Genomic DNA, 18,862 nt, shown 5'->3' on the forward strand with positions numbered 1-18,862 from the left:
ATTCTTCTATATGCTCTTAAGCCGTGTATGCCACAATTCTCGCATTGACCTGCCATCGCTATTTTTGGAATTGTGCGGATGATATTTTTCCGAAACTCTGTTGGTATGTCTCCAGTCTCATAGATTAGTATCTTTTCGTGACCTTAGGCTTTTACAAGTATGTCTCCTCCTCTTGTGATTTTTGAACCAGCTGAAGTTTACTGCAGAACTCCATTAGTCTTGGTCCTGTCTCGTTCCTACTACAGAGTCTATATTTTCTCGTAACACCATCTCCTGTTCCTTCTCCTACTATAAGGTTCCAGTCCCCCATAATTATTAGATTATCATCTTCCTTTACGTGCTGAATTACACATTGAATGCCGTCATGTAGTCTCCCTCCATCTACGCTTGCGACGTCGGCATGTTTAGGTGAATCTTTGTTGCTGAAGTTGGTTTCTGTAGATTCTTATGGGAATAATCCTTTTCAAAGTACATCTCTGTCGTATCTTTCCAGTCATGACGAATCCTATTTCCGCTATCCCATTTTCTGCTGCTCTCGGTGTTACTCAATATTCGTCTCTCCCTGAAATACTTATCTTCTTTCTATTTCACTTCACTGACCCTCACAGTATCTAGAGTAAACCTTAGCACTGTATTCGTCAGGTTTATTAGCTTTCCTAGTACATTCATGCTTCTGATAGACTTCGTTGGTTATTCAGTCTTTCTCTCAGGGTCACCTCCCTCTTGGCAGTTGCCAGTGAAGAGATCATCATGACACTTTTTTATGAATGCGTAATGACCACATTTTTTTTGTCTTTAGTGCAGTGGTTTCCATTGTCTTTCCGGACCAGAATCCTACCCCAAGAACAAGATGGCGCCAAATGATTTACCCCTAGACCACTGTGTCCCTCTCTCCTTCCCTTTTGTAGAATATGAATGATTACACTCTTCTTCAAATCCAAAGTACTTCGCCTGTCTCCCATATCCTCAATGCCAGTGGAATAACAGTTCTGATGAGTCTTCCAGGCTGCATAGCCTTGGTCGAAGAAGTTTTTCGTTTCCTGAAGTTTCGTCCAGAGGAGCCCTGGACTCTTTGGAGGTGCTCCTGGTGACGACGCTGAGTCTCGCCGGCTCAGTAATGGAATGTTAATCAAATGATACTGTTGTGGCTGTGTCTCCCTAGGTTCTCAGCATCTGAGCAAATATCTTCTATTTCAACGGCCTAGTTTCAACTTAGGTCTTTCTTGCTCTTCCGGTAGTATCTCCGATCTCATCTTGATATACTTCTTCTTCTCTTTCCATAATACTGTCTTCAAGATTGTTCTCCTTTTGGAGATACTCTGTATATGCCTATCACCTTTCAGCATTCCCTTCTTTGCTTAGTACTGGTTTGTCATCTGAGCTCTTAATATTTTTCAAAGATCTCTTCAATTTTCCTATAAGCTATATCTACCTTTTCTAAAGTGATGCATTCTTCTACAGCTTTGCGTTTCCCCTCCAGCTATTCTTGCTTAGTAATTTTGTGCTTTCTGAAAAATCTCAATTTCTACAGATCTGTGACTCCGTTTATGTGCTTCATTTGATGTTTTCTTATATTTTTTTTCTTCTTCAGTTAAATTCGATATCTCTTGAGTTATCCATACATTTTTAATGGGCATAGTCTTATTCCCTATCTGATGAATTATACAAGTTTGCTCTAAAATTCCCCTTACAGACTTTCAGGATTTATAGAGGGGACTGAGTAATATTCTGAGCCCATGTCCGGAAACGTACCGCTTCCGTCCTATAACCGTTTGAACACATGTTGCTAACGATACCACTTTTACTCAGAACATCGCATGTTTTAGAAAGTCAGTCACTAGTAACCAAACAAACAAAAAGTAAACTTAATCAGTCTTCACAGACACTATTGTTTGTATTGTTTGGAGTTCAACTTAAGCCGTTTTTGTCCTTTTCAAAGAAGGGTAGCAGTCTGGTTCACGACAAGTAAGACATCAAGTTCGGTGCACACATTGTATCTATGAATGATGTTGTGGTGCACGCGCTCTATCACAGCTGGTGTCTCTGCAACCTTTCCTGCAGCGGCCACAGCTCGCGAAACCCTATCTTTTTCTGTCTCTACTGGAATCTCACAGAGCAAACTCTTCATTTCATCCCAGAGGAAAAAGTCCAATGGACTCAAATCCGGTGATCATGGAGGCCGTGGGACTGGACCAGTTCGGTCTATCCACCTGTAAACGAATCGTTGGTCCAGGTGTTCCCGCACATGACGTGACAAATGAGGGGACTCGCCGTCATGCCGAAAACATATCTTGACGGACATCCTATGGCACATCATCCAACAACACACCCACTTGTTGTACGAGGGTCAAGTAGATGGGATCCGTGAACTTGGGTGGAAGCGTGTACATTCCAGTCACACGACCATCCAGAATAAATATCGACACATTGATTCCAAATCTGCGTTGAATCCCTGTACATACGTAGCATGCGTGTTTTCGTCTTCCTAGAGATGGCTGTTTCGAGAACTGAGAACGCAGTGCCTAGTAAATTTCCATTCATCCGTGAAGAGAATGCGCCGTCGAAGTGCTAGGGGATCGTTGATGCAACGGCACAGAATCTGCGTACAGAACTCAACGTGTGGTGCAAAATCGGCTGACGTTAGTGATCGTGTCCTTTGGAGATGGGATGAATGTAGTTGTTGCTCATGAAGAACACACAAGATGGTGCTGGGAGCAACACCCATTTCACTTGCAAATGCTCGTATACTCGTTGGCGGGTTCTCTTCAGTGTGATGCAGTAAGACTCCACCCAATTCGGGTGTGCGGCGGCTTCTTAGAGCACCACAGTCACGCTTGCTCACGGTGAAGGTACGCCTTTCTTGAAGCAGTTGCCTAACTGTGGCGAAAAGGATATGCGATGGATTCGGGCGTTGTGGATAACGACCATCATAAAGGCGACGAGCAACTCATCGATTACCGTGAGTTTTACCATACGGAAGGATCATGTCGGTGTATTCTGCAAACGAATACTCAACCATGTTGAGCTAAGTCTCACAGACACCTGATTTGGACTCGAACCAGGTGACAGAGGTAGGGTAGACATCAGCCGATCCGGTAAGCACCACTCACAGTGACTTCACTGTCGCAAAGCTACCTGGGAAATATATCTTCAAATGGATATTTTCAAATGCCTGTAGCACGGAAACCGTACGTTTTCGGACATGGGTTCCAGTTCAAAATATTGTATACTCAGTCCCCACTAAAAGTACTGGAAGTCTGCAAGGAGAAATTTAGAGCACCTTGTATCAGTTCTGAGAGACTTCACTGTCGCAAAGCTACCTGGGAAATATATCTTCAAATGGATATTTTCAAATGCCTGTAGCACGGAAACCGTACGTTTTCGGACATGGGTTCCAGTTCAAAATATTGTATACTCAGTCCCCACTAAAAGTACTGGAAGTCTGCAAGGAGAAATTTAGAGCACCTTGTATCAGTTTTTAAGCGGCCCCAAGTTTTTTTCAACTTTCAAAGCGCTGTGTAGATGACTATTGTGCAACCATGATTTTCCGTTTCATCGAAAGCATTGTCAACCAACAATGTTTTATTTCTTTTTTCTTTTCTGTACACAGGTGAAGGTGGAATTCACGAGGTGTGACTCCAAATCGCAGCCATCTAGCTGCTCTCTCTTCTTCGAGGAAGAGTTTGACGACTTCTGTGATCGCATCAACGATCCCAACACACCCTGGTCGAACGCCGTCAAGACAACATCTCCACCGGTCGAATGTCCCGTGCAGCCGGTACGTTCCATACAGCAAAGCTAATTTGCACTCAGTGCGTTGTACGAAATGAAAATATCAATGTGAACAATGAAATCAAATCAGTACACCATCGCATTTACTGCGATAATCGTGGCAACTGCAAATACATGGTGTTACAAAATCGTGTAGGTTTTAAGACTTTTTAAAATTTATTACATTCAACTTACAATTATCAAAAAATAAATGAAAGAACAACTGGAACAGCTTTTCACGCAAGTGTTCAATCTGGGCATCTTTCTTCAAATATAGAGTCGTTAGGCGCGCTCTCCCCAAACTTTGATCAGTATGGCTGGAGTAATTGTTGCAACAACGCTGTTTCTAAAGTCGGGTAGATCCGCTGGTAACGGAGACACGTACACAATGTTCCATTATAATCCCCCATAGGTAAAAATCACAAGGCGTCAAGTCGTGTCTGACTGTAGAGGTCATGTAAAACAAGCTATGTCATCCAGCCCCGTGCGGCCAATCCAGCGGTCGGGTGCATCGTGTTTTAATCCATTGCGTACTGAGTTTATGCCAGTGGGGCTTCGCGCCATTATGCTGCCAAACAAAGTTTTGTAGTTCAGTTTATTCCATTTGAGGAAGCAGCCACATAGTTGCAGCGCATCATGATAAGAAATATCAGTTACAGTTGCTTCACCGAAAAAGAATGGCTCATAAACTTTGCGCCGCGATACGACTTAAAAACTGTTCCACGAGTCTCGTAACTGTACCATCTCGTGCGGATTTGCTGACCCACAGATGCAAACGTTATGTATGTTGACATGAAACGTCGATTCATCACTGAGGACGACACTATTCAGAAAATCCTCATCGTCATGTAGCAACATTCGTTTGCAAAGGTAGCACGTGAACAATACTCTGTAGGCTTTAGAGCTTCTAACAACTGCAGACGTTAAGGACGCAGTTGCAAGCTTCGCCTTCAAAGTCTCGACATATATGTTAGTGGAAACGCTAATTGACGACTAGCCTTCCGAACTGATTTCTTGGGCTCTGTGCGAAAGACCCTCACTTGTTCAACACGTTTTTCAGTGCTCTCGGTCGTTCCATACTCTTTGCTTTCCACACATGTACAAAGAAAACTGAGTGAGTTGCTGTTTCATTTAATGTGTTAAAATGATTGCAAGTTGAATGTAATAAATGACACAAAGCCTCAAAAACCGTATATTCCGTTCAGGGGCTGTAGAAGGTAAAAACTGTAGAGGAAAACAGAAATGGAATACATCCAGCAAGTAATTGAGGATGTAGGTTGCATGTGTTACTCTGAGATGAAGAGGTTGGCACAGGAGACGAATTAGTGGCGGGTCGCATCAAACCGGTCACAAGACTGAACTCTTAAATAATAATAATAATAATAATTTTGAAATGTCCTGTATATGCTAGACTACTTCCAACAAAAATTAACCGAGCATCACTAGTAGTCGTCATAACCACTTACGTCATCCAAGCGCGGTTGACTCAAACTGTTAGTCTCACTGTTATTTCTCCCTTACTATTTCCGAGAAACTCGATACGAGTCATGACATAAGAAAATTACCTTGATAACCGCGTTTGTGAACTAACCTGAATGATGAAACTGAAAGTGTTACAGATGTTACCACCAGAACACACCTCTGCAGTGCTCAAACATCGGTTCCCCCAGTGGTGCTATTTATTCCAACACACTTCGTGCAAAACCTTTTGGTTGTATTGCGCGCAACAAATGCCCTGAAGGGACGAAACACTGCCCACCGCTAGAATGAATAGCTCCTAGAAGCATTTCGGGCACGTCATGTGATAAGTTAAATACATAACGGAAGGAAAGACCTACAAGAAATGATTCTAGCTTCGATACGGTCCGCTATGGAGAAATCCTCTGACATAAGCTACTTTGAGAGAGGGCAGATGGCCACGGCCCCGCGCCTGCAACCAGGCGTCTCGGAAATGCCGAAGCAGGTCAGTTATTCGCGTGCTACTATGCTAGGTATGTATGGAAACTGGCTGAAGGCTGGTGAACCCGCGAGCAGGCGACAAGATGTTAAACATCCATGCTTCATAACAGAACGTGGAGGTCCGAGAGTCTTGCCCTATCTGTAAAGCATTACTGGTGGCAATCTGTGGCAGATCTGACGGCACTGTACAATGGTTGTGCAGAAAAAAGTGCTTCAGATCAAACCGTTCAGCGCACTTCGTTGAACACGACGCTTCGCAGCAGGTGACTTTAGGTGTTCCCATGTTGACCCAACAACACCGTCAATTAAGATTGCAGTGAACATGGGATCATTGAGACTTGACTATGGAGAAGAGAAAAAGTGTCTTGTGATCGGATGAATCACGTTTCTTGTGACACCAGGTTGAATATTATCCTTTCATGCTTACTCGGAGTTAAAGATGGTCTGATGATGGCTTGATAAAAGATCGAAACCGATCACCAAATGAGATGTATACAATTCACATGCCATCTGGACTGTTTTATTGAAATAGTTTTAATATAATTTTATCGATCGCCGTTTTCCTAAACAAAATGTTCTAAAAATTATGAAGCGATTTGGACGGAACACACCTTGGCTGCTACCAGCTGCCAGACCAGCGCCCACAAACAATTAGTCCGTAATTTAGGGGAATTGCGTGGAGTTTCATGTAGACATGCTGCGTTGCAATTGGTAAGAACTGTTAAACGCAATCACAAAGCTGATGTGATACTCTGTACGGCTATATTCTACTCAGTACATGACAGGATCTGCATCGAACACCATTCAGGACTCAAGGAGTGCATCATCAACCTTGGCGCCAGTATCTGCTACCTTCTCTCGAAGCTGTCGAATCCGTGTCACACAGACTCGCTGGTGCTTGCCTTAGAAGGATGCTCCATAACGGTATTAGAAGGGTCATCATAATGGTTTGGCTCGGAAATACGATTGCGAGTTGAAAAGTAATGCCTCAAAAATTCTTATGTGCAAACTCTGAGAGCTTTTTAAATGAAACGAACTTCATTACCATTCGACAGTTTTATTCTTCATGTTTTCACATTTGTTTCTCTACATGGTCACCCTGGCGTGGAACACATTTCTCCCTGTGAGAGAGCAGGTTTGGCAATTGAGGAAAACTTCACAAGCAAAAAACACTAAAAAAGCATTGTATTGGATGGCTGGTTTCGACAGAGCTACACCGTACGCTGTCATCATCGAATTTTGTGCTTTAAAGCATTACAATATATTGTTCGTGATAGTGGGAATTGTATATACAATGTGAAATGACTTGCAGCATTGGTGGACAATATATTGTAATATTTTAAAGCCTAAGATCTGATGACAGATCGGCTCTGTCGAAACCAATTACCCAATATAATGCTTTTTAGCGATATTTGCTTGTGGAGTGTTCTTTAGTTATGTATGTTTCAGACATCCGCCATACTGACGAGTGAGGAATATACAGAGCCGTTCAGCTGCCCGTACAGGTAAGTTTTATGCAACCCGCAACGCCTCCTAGAACCACATAGGAGATTTTCATATTCCCTCGTTCGCTACATGAAAACTATTAGTCCTACAAAAAATGAACCTAACCTTTTTGTAGTAAATTTCATGTAGTTAAAATTTTGTACTGGGGTATGTTCCTGCTGGAGACCACAATTTTCGTGGTAGTACAGAAAACCGCATTTGCAGGTCACTTCTGTAGGTTTTTCTTGCATGATTCGAAAACTATGACCTCTAGCGAAAACTTATCATAGTACAAAATGTAACTACATTAAATTTCCTACAGAAAGGTCCCATTCATTTTTTTCTGCAGGACTGATAGTTTTCATGTAGTGAGAAAGAGAATGTGAAAATCTTGCAAGTGGTGTTTTGAGGCACTGCGGATTGCATAGAACCCGTGGGTAGTGGCACCTGGATCACCCTGTGCAAAGATCAGGTTGTTGCAACAGTCACTGTGTAATGTTTGAGTTCATTCACGGACCCACAACCACACCTCTGCTTGCACCGCTTCATGACTATCAAAGTCAGCTCCTCGAAAGTATTGTTTAAATTTTGGAAATAGAAGAAGATTGGACGGGATGAAGTCGGTACTGTACGGAGTATGTCGCAGTGCTCGCCTATAGCCTGACACTGTCTCGCTGAAAGAGACGGTGCTCCACATGTGGACAAATCTTTGGATTCGTGCTCTGAGGGTCTCGCAGAACACCGACATAGTTAAGTTATATACACCTTCATATAACATGCTACAATTTGGAGTGACAGAGGGTTGCAACTTGCGTCAGCGAAGCGAGAAAGTCGCTCGAGTAATGTGCGTCACATGTAATTCATCTACAGACTTGAGAAGAGAATAAAAAATTCGGAGGCACTGCTTTTCAGCACCTGCTCGTAAATGTCAATAAATGTTTAGCTATTGATTAACAATTAAAAACGCAGATCACCTATTTCCACTCGTTGAATATAAGACTTGTTCTCAATTTCATCAGTTTTTACAATCCCACAGGAAAAGTCCGAAATGTCTTCCACTTACATTACACAGAATGAAGTCGTTGGCTCTTTGATTGGAGTACCCTGTCATGTACCCTTAAACCGCATCGAAGACATTCGCAAGTACGCACGACACGTTGATAAAACATTTGATAGCAATAAATTTTATATAGGGCGAAAGTGCGGGTCCTCACATCCAGTAGAGGGCGCCATTTTGAGTGGTGGCTCGCCAGGCTCAGCGCTTGGGCTGTTTCGCTATGCACCAAAAATGGTTCAAATGGCTCTGAGCACTATGCGACTTAACTTATGAGATCATCAGTCACCTAGAACTTAGAACTAATTAAACCTAACTAACCTAAGGACATCCCACACATCCATGCCCGAGGCAGGATTCGAACCTGCGACCGGAGCGCGCTATGCACCGATTGCCAGCATAATGCCCTCATTGTGGACATTCTCTAAGATCTTCAGATACGTCTGTCTTGCAGATCTTTACAAAGTACAACAACTGAAATCCATGGAAGTTTTTTTCTGGTGACAATTTTCTTTTCTCCTTGCCCATTGTACCTGTACAACAGAGATTGGACGAGTAACGGTAAACTGCGAAATATTGAACCATTTCGGATCACGTTTTATGCCCATGCATTATGTAATTTCTCGAGATCACAAATCACCTTTTCCGCAGTCAAAGTGAATTCTGAAAACAGCAGTCGTGTGAAAGCCAGTTCGCCCTGTTTGTCCACGTGGTCCAGGTGGCAGTAGATACTGGCGCGGTGCCCAAGTCGATGCCGAGTTCCTTGAGTTCTGGACGGTGTTCGATACAGTTCCCAGCTGTCTTCAGCTGAATAAAATGTGGACACACGGAATGAAATACGAGGTTAATGATTGGATTTAAGAGTTGTGACAAACGTATGGCAGCATTTTTTGGTTACTTGTTCCACAAATCAGTTGAACGATTCTTTTATCGAAACATTCTGGAATGACTCAGGAAAACATCTTCAGACGTAAAGGTAGCTTAGGGTGTAACTCGTGGGAATTTTACAGGATCAATACTCATTAAAATGTATAGAACGGAATCTCGATGAGATTATTCCGGGGACGGTACTACATGTGCTGTTAAGAGAAAGTTGGCTGAGCGAACTATGTACAAGAGCCACCTTCTCGTTTCAGGCGGTTTCTGTCCCTGACTGTACCCATTCTGCTGGCAGCGCTTTTAACAGAGTACCATGTTGTAGTGTTTCAAATAGCCCACCAAGGCAAAAACTCACTTCTTTTCCTTTATCACTATTTCAGCGTCCCCCCCCTCCCCCCGCCCCCCGGAAACTGGAGTTGGAACGGTACGACTCAGCCATGCTGACTCTACAGCCGTCCATAACTGCGAAAGTGTTGCTGGTGCAGGATTTTATGCGCGGACTGACTTCTCGATTATGTCCCATAAATATTCGATGGGAGTCACATCGGGCTATCAGGATGACCAAACTATCCGCCTGAATTTTTCAGAATGATTTTCAATCGAATCACGAACAGCTGAGCTCCTGTGACATGGCGCATTGTTGTTTGGGAAACGTGATGTCCATGAATGGGTGCAAATGATTTCCAAGTAGTCGAACATCCAGAAGACCCAGTCCATTCCGCGTAAACACAGCCCACACCATTATGCAGCCACCACCAGCGTGCGCAGTGCCTTTTAGACAACTTTTGTCCCTGGCTTCGTGGGGCTTGCGCCATAATCGAACCCTACCATTAGCTCTTATCAATAGAAATCGGGACTCATCTGATCAGACTCGGCTTAACAATCGCCTAGGGTCCAACCGACAAGGTCACGAGCCCAGGAGAGGCACTGAAGGCGATGTCACTCTTTTCAGTTACCAGCTGCCATAGTCCATTTATGCCAAACGTCGCCACACTATCCTAACGGACGCGTCTGTCATACATCCCACACGGATTTCTGCGGTTATACCGCGCTGTGTTGCTTGTCTGTTAGCACTGACATCTCTACTTGCTCGTGGTACACTATTCACACTGTGGATCACAGAGTACTGAATTCCCTAACGATTTCAGGAATGGAATGTCTGATGCGTCCAGTTTCAATCGCCATCCCGCGTTCAAAGTCTGCTAATTCCCGTCTTGTGGCCAGAACTGCGTCGGACGCCTTTTCATACGAATCATCTGAGTACAAACGACAGCTCCGCCAAAGCACTGCCCTTTCGTACCTTGTGTGCGCGATACTATCACCATTTTTAAATGTGAATGTCGCTATTCAATGACTTTTGCTACCTCAGTGTAAGTCAGTGGATTTCCCCAAGCCGGCCGTTGTGGCCGAGCGGTTCTAGGCGCTTCAGTCCGGTACCGCGCTGCTGCTACGGTCTCAGGTTCGAATCCTGCCTCGGGCATGGATGTGTGTGAGGTCCTCAGGTTAGTTAGGTTTAAGTAGTTCTAAGTCTAGGGGACTGATGACCTCAGATGTTAAGCCCCATAGTGCTCAGAGCCATTTGAACCATTTTTGGATTTCCCCACTTGCGCCCTGTGTCGTCTCTAGAATGGGTCTTCGTTCGTCTCTGCTCCCCTTCTATACTTTCCAGTTATCTCGTGGTGGGCAGCGATCGTAATGTTTAGTCTCATCAGCTAATTATTTTGCCTTACTCTGAGGTGAGCAACCAGCTTACAAAGTTGTCAAAATATCTTCGACTGCGATATTGTTTCCTTAACCGACACCAATAAGATTTTTTTTTTTATTGCAACATTTCAGAGAAAATTAAATTTACTTCTGCACGTATGATGGTTGTGTTTATTATGCGTAGAGAGTAGAGTTATTGATATTGAATATGTGATATCATAATTTATCTCAAAATGTTATGTGTAACTTTAATTTATTGGCATGTCGTGACTCCAACTAAATTTCACAGTAACTGAGATGCTTTTATCTCTTTTTGGGTAAGTTACCATGTAATCATATTTTTGGAGGATTATGTTTGCTTTATGAGTTGCTCATTTTGTCGACCAGATAAAAATTACCAAACTAAAGAGCCTAAGAACAAGAAAGGGAGACAGCATCTCAAAAGGGAGTGAGACAAGCAGGCTATTTCCCAGGTTATTGAATATGTACCATGAACAAACAATAAGAGGAAATTCAAGGTTAAAGGAAGTAAACAATTTAATATTTGTTGATGAGATTTGAATTCTGTCAGAGAAAACCAAGGAACTGGAAAATCGGTTGAACGGAATGGATAGCCTGTTGAATAGATGCTAAAAGATGAACAACGAAACTGAAACAAAGGGAATGAAGTTTAGAAGAAATAAATGAGGCGTGGCTGAGCTAATTAGATTAGGAAACGAGTTCTGCCATTTCGGCAGCAAAGTAACAAATGATTGCCACAGTAGAGAAGATTTAAGGTTTATATAAGTATTTCAGCATGTAATATAAATTTAAGTGTGAGGTATTGGTTTGGAGTGTAAATTTATACAGAAGTGAAATGTAAACTATAAAGACGACAGACAAAAATAGAATACAAGCTAATAAAACGTCTTGCCTCTGATGAATGCAGAAGATTCGACTGATAGATCGGAGAACTAATGAAGAGGTACTGAACTGCTCTGAAGGAATTTGTTGATAAGACACATCCTGAAGCAGTAATGGTTATGGAATTGAAGTGTGGTGGTAAAATAGTAGAGGGAGACGAAGGATTTACTGTGAAAAGCATATACAAATTACTGTAGTTTGCAGTAGGTATGAAGACACGCAGAGGCTTGCACGGGGTAGACTACCTTGAAGAAATTGATCAAACCAGTGTTCGTACTCACAACAACAACAGGAAAAACAATTCATATGTGCAATTGCTAATCACTGTACTTGTACAGGAAGTGAAATTTAAGAAGAACATGGCACAGAGCAAAATCCGTATTGTTCTTCGCCATTTCCTCTCATTTACCTACGTCATCTGCGAACTGTCAGATTACATATGGCTTTGTTTTGTTTTCAGGACACTTTCTTAACGTTAGGTACGCTGATAGACGCTACCACATTGGACAACGCCCCAGAAGGCTACTGGATGGCTAAGCTGCAAGCGGTGCGGGACGGTGAAACTGTATTTTGTCTCCAGGCCGATGCGAAAATCATAGAAGTTGTAGTGTAATCGCTAAAGACCCGGCTTATGATTAGCTACTCATAATAATGTTTTTAAACGGATAGAGGCTGTTTATTCTCCAGAATATGAGCACAAAGGGAAATAGAAGAACCAGGTGGTAACTACGCTTATTTTGTGTACCTTTAATGTAATTGAATTTAACTTGTCGTCTGTAAAGCTGATAATAAAAGATATACAGAAGAGATTGATATCAAAGTATGAACAGAATGAACTCAATTTACAATAGAGATGGGGACCAAAACTGAAGACAGAGTTACATCATTTCTACTTCCAACACTTCAGTTCGTGATAAAATGTAGCATACAGGGTAGGGCATTATCCTTTATGTTACTTGAGGAAATAAAAATTTAAAATAAACATTAAGTAATAGGATTTCAATAAAGAGATCAACATATGATACAGTAAAAACCACAAAACGATATTCAGCTGATCTAAAATTATATTCATTTAAAAGTTATGAATCATGTTAGTGGTGTTAAACAAATCGGTTCACTCATTTCGAGAGATATCATTGAAAAGTCTCGCAAACGGATCCCCTCTGTTAGGCATCTAATGCTTAAATTCACTGATGGACAACATTATGACGACTGCCACATCGAGAATGAATGCCTTCTGGTATAATTCAGGCAACAGGTTGCAAATAGAGAAATAAATAAGGCAATAGAACCAGTCCTGGTGTAAAGATTTATGGTACCCTATCATTCCCGTACCCCCTCTCACTCCCTTTTGGCCAACTGAGTAATGTGTACGTGGCATACTGCTGAGTGATTGGTTGAGCAGTTCATCTTGAATGTGTAGATACTTCCCCCACCCTGTCCTCCCCTCCCCTCTCCCAGTAGACCACTTATTTGTGTTTATTCAACATCTAATTACTTACTCCGTTACGATTATCCTTTTCCTTATCACTATAAGTAATTACATACAACTTCCATGCCTCGGTAGCTGAGCGGTCAGCGTGGTAGATCACTGAGCGAAGGGGTCCTGGTATGATTCCCGTCCCCGTTGGAGATTTTCTCCACTTGGAGACTGGATGCTGTGTTGTACATCCGTTCGTATTATCATAAATGACATTCCACTATTGAGATGGCTGAATGGGCACAGACCAAAAGCCAGTATATTAAAAAAATGTTCTGTTACCCAGCTAGGAGTACCCTTTTCCTTACATTTATAATTTGTTACCCGTATCACCGATATATATTACTCAATTAGGAAAATTTACAACCCAAGATGTCATTCAGTATACTGTGCTGCCACAACCAAACATCGCTGCTCAATTTGCTGGAAGACCAAAGGTTCACCAAGATGGCACCCATGTAAAGTTTTGTTAAAAACTGCGGAAATTAAAAAAAATCCAAGTGAGATAGCTTGCATATTGCATGGTATATTTATTTGAGACTGTATCTGGATCCTTCGAGACATGTATCTAGCAGTATTATATTAAAAACACATTACTGGTCGCATGTAAGATGTCATTAGTTCTGTGCTAAAAAGTCTGTTAAACAGTTGAATATTGCATGATGTATCAATTTAAAACATTTCGAAAAGTTTCGGTGCATGTAGCACATCGCAGCTTTTAAAATTATATGTGTAGCCGTCTATTTCAAACAAAGTATTCTATTACTGTGTAACTGAGAAGGGGTTCATCTTTATAAACAAAGTACACTGACAACTCTGGGCTCTACGTTTAAAAATTACAAAAGGCAGTTTTTTATACAGTTGTCCTGAACCAATAACAGTTCCTGCATCAACGTCCAGTAAGCCTCACACTGACCATGGTGCCCTGCCACCACCTTCCACCGCTGTGTCCAAGGTGCGACAGAAGGAATGCACGCCACGGCGCCAAGCTGTCTGATATCCAGACCTCCACCCCACACCCCGCGTCAGAGGGCGCATTTTTTGCCGCCATATGTGGATGCAGCGGCCCATATGCTATGGTCTAGCATGGAATATTACACAGTTTCTGTTGCACGAGGACCTAGAAATTCAATTTTTCGATTTGTCTTAATGGCTGGGGGCTCGGTACACGTCTGATGCGATTATACGTCACATAGAGGTGCATGTGGAATGCAGGAAATATGCACGAACAGACAGTATTTATGAGCCACCATGTCATCAGTTTGGGAGCTATGAGGCAGTAGACTGGCTGTCGCCAGTTGTGCGCTGTACTCTGCCGCAAGTCGTCTTGTTATAGTGCTAATGTGCATAAAGAGATATTCATTATATTTAAACACAGTATGGTCTGTAGCAGTCAAACGTTATCAATCTCACCTTCTGTTTCTTATGCAGAGACACATGTAGATTTTTTCAGCTGTAGTAATATTACAATTTTTATTATGTTCACCAACCAATACTACCAGGGAGGGAGCAAATCAGATCCGATGCATAACATGGATGTCTTCCACGCCATTACAGGTACACAGTCCAGTCACAGTAATGTAACCACCTAATACCTGCCCCTTTAGCTGAGTGGTCAGTGCGTTTGACCGTCATGCAGGAAGCCCGAGTTCGATTACTGGCTAGGTCAGAGATTTTCTCCGTACACAGACTGGCTGTTGTGTTGACCTAATCATCATTTCATCATCATTGACACGCAAGTCGCCCATTATGGCGTCAACAGAAAAGTCTTGCAACTCGGCGGCCGAACGTCCCCAGATGGCGACTCCCACAATCAATACCACACGATCATTTAATTTCAACCTCCTGTCAAAAGCCTGAATAATCACATTCTGCGGCGCGGGCATTTGCGAGACGTGATGTTGATGTGGTTCTGGAAGGTTTCAACAGCGATGTGGAGCCATGCCGATTCCAGTGACGTCGCCAGGTGCGCTGGGTTTCTCTGTTGAGGATCCATGGCACAAGCAGCCCGGTCGAGGTGATCCCACAGATTCTCAATTGGGATTAAATCCGAAGAGTTTGGTGGCCTGGGAGTATGACAAACACATCCTGGTACACGCATGTTCACTGTGAGCTGTGTGACACAAATTAAATTGTCGTGCTGTAGATGCCATCGTGCTGAGGGAAAAACATTGTGATGTGCCGGCGGCACGAATAATGGCATCCGCACGATTCAGTATGTCTGCAGCAGGGGCTGTGGCAGGACGTCCCGAACGTGGCTGATCATGGAGCTCTGTTTCTGCATTTCTTGAGGCTGTAACTTTCTTTACCCATCACCAAATGGTACTCCTATGAACTGCAGCATCGTCACACACTGCACAGAATCGTTTATACGTGTCCACCACGGTTTCTGCACACAAGAATTCAATAACAGCACGCTTCTTGTAACGTGAGTTGTATGTAGACGCCATTTTGACGCTGTATTACGGCTCTGCCATCTGCCATAACGGTTCGAAACTTCACCGGCGCCAGAACAAACATCACATGTGAAGTATCAGCAAGGATGTTTGGCTATGTATATTTATGGCTTTTTTAAAAATATATGTGCCATTACTTATTGAACGACCCTTGTATCATTCACTGTCAGTGCTGCCGTCAATATGTAATTATCACACATTGTTGTCGAATATAGTCGGAGGTCACATTAAGCATTGCTTAGTGTATCTGCAACCAGTTTCCAACACACAGCACGTTGGGAATGGTGAGCGCACATTTAATGCAAGAAGTAAAATGTCTGAATGGAAAGAATAGCATTCGCATCTCTTTCTGGAAGCAATTTTTTTACACAGGCCAGCATTGACGAAATCCCTCACAGTCGCACACTGTTCTAATGCTGCATTTGGGATAACAACTATGATAGAAGTTTAATATTTTATAAGATGATTGTAATTAAAGTCAAACTTTCAAAACACTGTAGAAATATCACCACTGGTCAAAATGAAGTCAAATTGTAACGGAATATTATCGGAGTAGGAGGAAAACATATGGCAGAAGAAAAAAATAGTGTGAAAATTGATCAACAAATGGCGCTGTGTGTGTCTGAATACGTAAATGAAAACACCTGTCATGCTCACGACCCACTGAATTTGGTATAAACACGGCGGGCCATGGCATTTTTCCTTTCGCGTCTGCGACGTTCGTCATGAATATCTCAATGCAGGATCGCGCTCTGCTTGTAAAGCTGTATTACAAGAATGATGACTGTGCACACGTCGCCCTGCGGAAGTTTCGGACACTGAAGGGTTTGAAAAGAGGCGTTGGTCCGGTGACTGCCGTGGGTCTGGAGAAAATGATTCGGAAATTCGAAAATAGGGGTTCGTGTAAAACATGGTAGAGGGAGGAAACGAATTGATTCGATGTCAGTGGAAGCAGTAGCCAAACCAAAGCAGGAAGAGACGAGGGGTGGTGTGCAAACGTAAAACTACATTTATTTCCACTCTTTGTTTGAAACTTAAATGTTAATACTCGAGAGTTCTCTAGTGTTAACTAATTTTTGTACGTTATTACATGTTTTGCGATATTATTACCAACTGTCAAAGTTTTGTGTGCCTTTAATACATAGGGGTCACATTTGGATCGCCTTTCTCATAAATAAAGGAATGCCACTTTCTTGTGTTATGATTATTTTTTACATTCTTCATAAAGCTGTTACAGAAGTTGACTTTGGCACATATAGTAAACAAACTTTGTCATATGATGATACAATCACTCGTCTTTCTTCTAGCAGTTTGAAGGATTTACAAGTGATAGTAAAAAAGTGGGTCATATGTGGGGACCTTATCTTAATGTGTAGCATTTTTGTTATTTTCCTACTTTGTCCATCCCTTGTATACACTGAGTTGACAAAAGACGTGGGACAGCGATATGCACCTATACAGATGGCTGTACTATCGTGTACACAAGGTATAAAAGGGTAAGGGAATTGGCGGAACTGTCATCTGTACTTAGGTGATTTATGTGAAAAGATATCCGAAGTGATCGTGGCCACATGACGGGAATTAACAGGCTCTGAATACGGAATGGTAGTTCGAGCTAGACGCATGGGATTTTCCGTTTTGGAAATCGTTTGGGAATTCAATTGTCAGACATTCATAGTGTCAAAATGCGTCAAGAATACCAAATTTCGGGCATTACCTCTCACCACGGACAACACAGTTGGCGGCGGCCTTCGCTTAACGAGCAAGTGCAGCGGCGTCTGCATAGAGCTGTCACTGCTAACAGAAAAGCCACACTCCATGAAATAACCGCAAAAATGAGAGTGAGATTACAACGAACGTATCCGTTGGGACAGTGCTGCGAAATTTGTCGCCAACGTGCTGTGGCAACAATCTACCGACACCAGTACCTTTGCTAACAACACAACATCGCCTGGAGCGTCTCTCTTGGACTCTGGACGACTGCCGGCATCAGTGGGCGTGCGGTTCTAGGCGCTTCAGTCCGGAACCGCGGGGCTGCTACGGTCGCAGGTTAGAATCCTGCCTCGGGCATGGATGTGTGTGATGTCCTTAGGTTAGTTAGCTTTAAGTAGTTCTAGGTTCTAGGGGACTTATGACCTGAGATATTGAGTCCCATAGTGCTCAGAGCCATTTGAACCAATCTAGACGACTGGAAAAACGTGGCTTGGGCAGATGAGTCCTCATTTCAGTTGGTGAGAGCTGATGATCGGTTGTGAGTGTGGTGCAGACCCGACGAAGCCAAGGACCCAAGTTGTCAACAAAGCTCTGTGCAAGTTGGTGGTGGCCCATAAAGGTGTGGGCTGTGTTTACATATACGAGGGCTATCCACAAAGTACATTACGTTTTGGAATTAAAAATAAATAAAGTATTGGAAATTTTTTTATTATATACAGATGAAAGCCACACTTAAATACCACTTCTCTACATAGTTGCCATTTAAATTAAGGCACTTATCGTATCGATGGACGAGCTTGGAAATTCCTTCGTCGTAAAATTCTGCCGCCTGCGCCTTCAACCACGTGGTTACCTCTTCTTGAAGCTGTGCGTCGTCATCAAAACGCTGCGTAGCCAACCACTTCTTCATTGCTGGGAATAAGTGGAAGTTGCTCGGTGCCAGGTCGGGATTGTACGGCGGATGAGGAAACAACTCCCACTTAAAAGATTCGAGAACTTCACGAGTGGCATTTTCCGTGTGGGCCCGGGCGTTCTCGTGAATCAGCAAGATCGTTGAGCCCAACTTTCCCCTGCGCTTGTTTTGTATTGCTCTTCTGAGGTTGTGCAGAGTTTGGCAATACCCTTGAGAGTTTACTGTAGTGCTTCTTTCCAGGAAATCCACAAAAATCACACTTTTTCTGTCCCAAGTCGCCACGTGGTTGAAGGCGCAGGCGGCCGAATTTTACGACGAAGGAATTTCCAAGCTCGTCCATCGCTACGATAAGTGCCTTAATTTAAATGGCAACTATGTAGAAAAGTAGTATTTAAGTGTGGCTTTCATCTGTATATCATAAAAAAAATTTCCAATAATTTATTTATTTTTAATTCCAAAACGTAATGTACTTTGTGGATAGCCCTCGTATATTGGGCTGTGTTGTCTGGCCCAAGTGAACCGATCATTGGCTGTAAATGGTGATG

The 18,862-nt window shown here is 42.8% G+C and overlaps 1 protein-coding gene across 1 annotated transcript in view; it reads left to right on the top strand.

Annotated features, from left to right (window-relative positions):
• LOC124616015 overlaps positions 1-12,564 on the top strand; it is a 48,006-nt gene extending 35,442 nt beyond the window's left edge. Inside the window, exons 3-4 of the mRNA XM_047144231.1 lie at positions 3,611-3,778; positions 12,216-12,564. Coding sequence (XP_047000187.1) covers positions 3,611-3,778; positions 12,216-12,368 — 321 coding nt within the window. The 3' untranslated portion in view covers positions 12,369-12,564. The remainder of the gene's footprint in view (positions 1-3,610; positions 3,779-12,215) is intronic.
• The last annotated feature ends 6,298 nt before the right edge of the window (positions 12,565-18,862 follow it).

This window comes from Schistocerca americana, chromosome 5 (assembly GCF_021461395.2).
Source record: "Schistocerca americana isolate TAMUIC-IGC-003095 chromosome 5, iqSchAmer2.1, whole genome shotgun sequence".
NCBI classification, from domain to species: domain Eukaryota; kingdom Metazoa; phylum Arthropoda; class Insecta; order Orthoptera; family Acrididae; genus Schistocerca; species Schistocerca americana.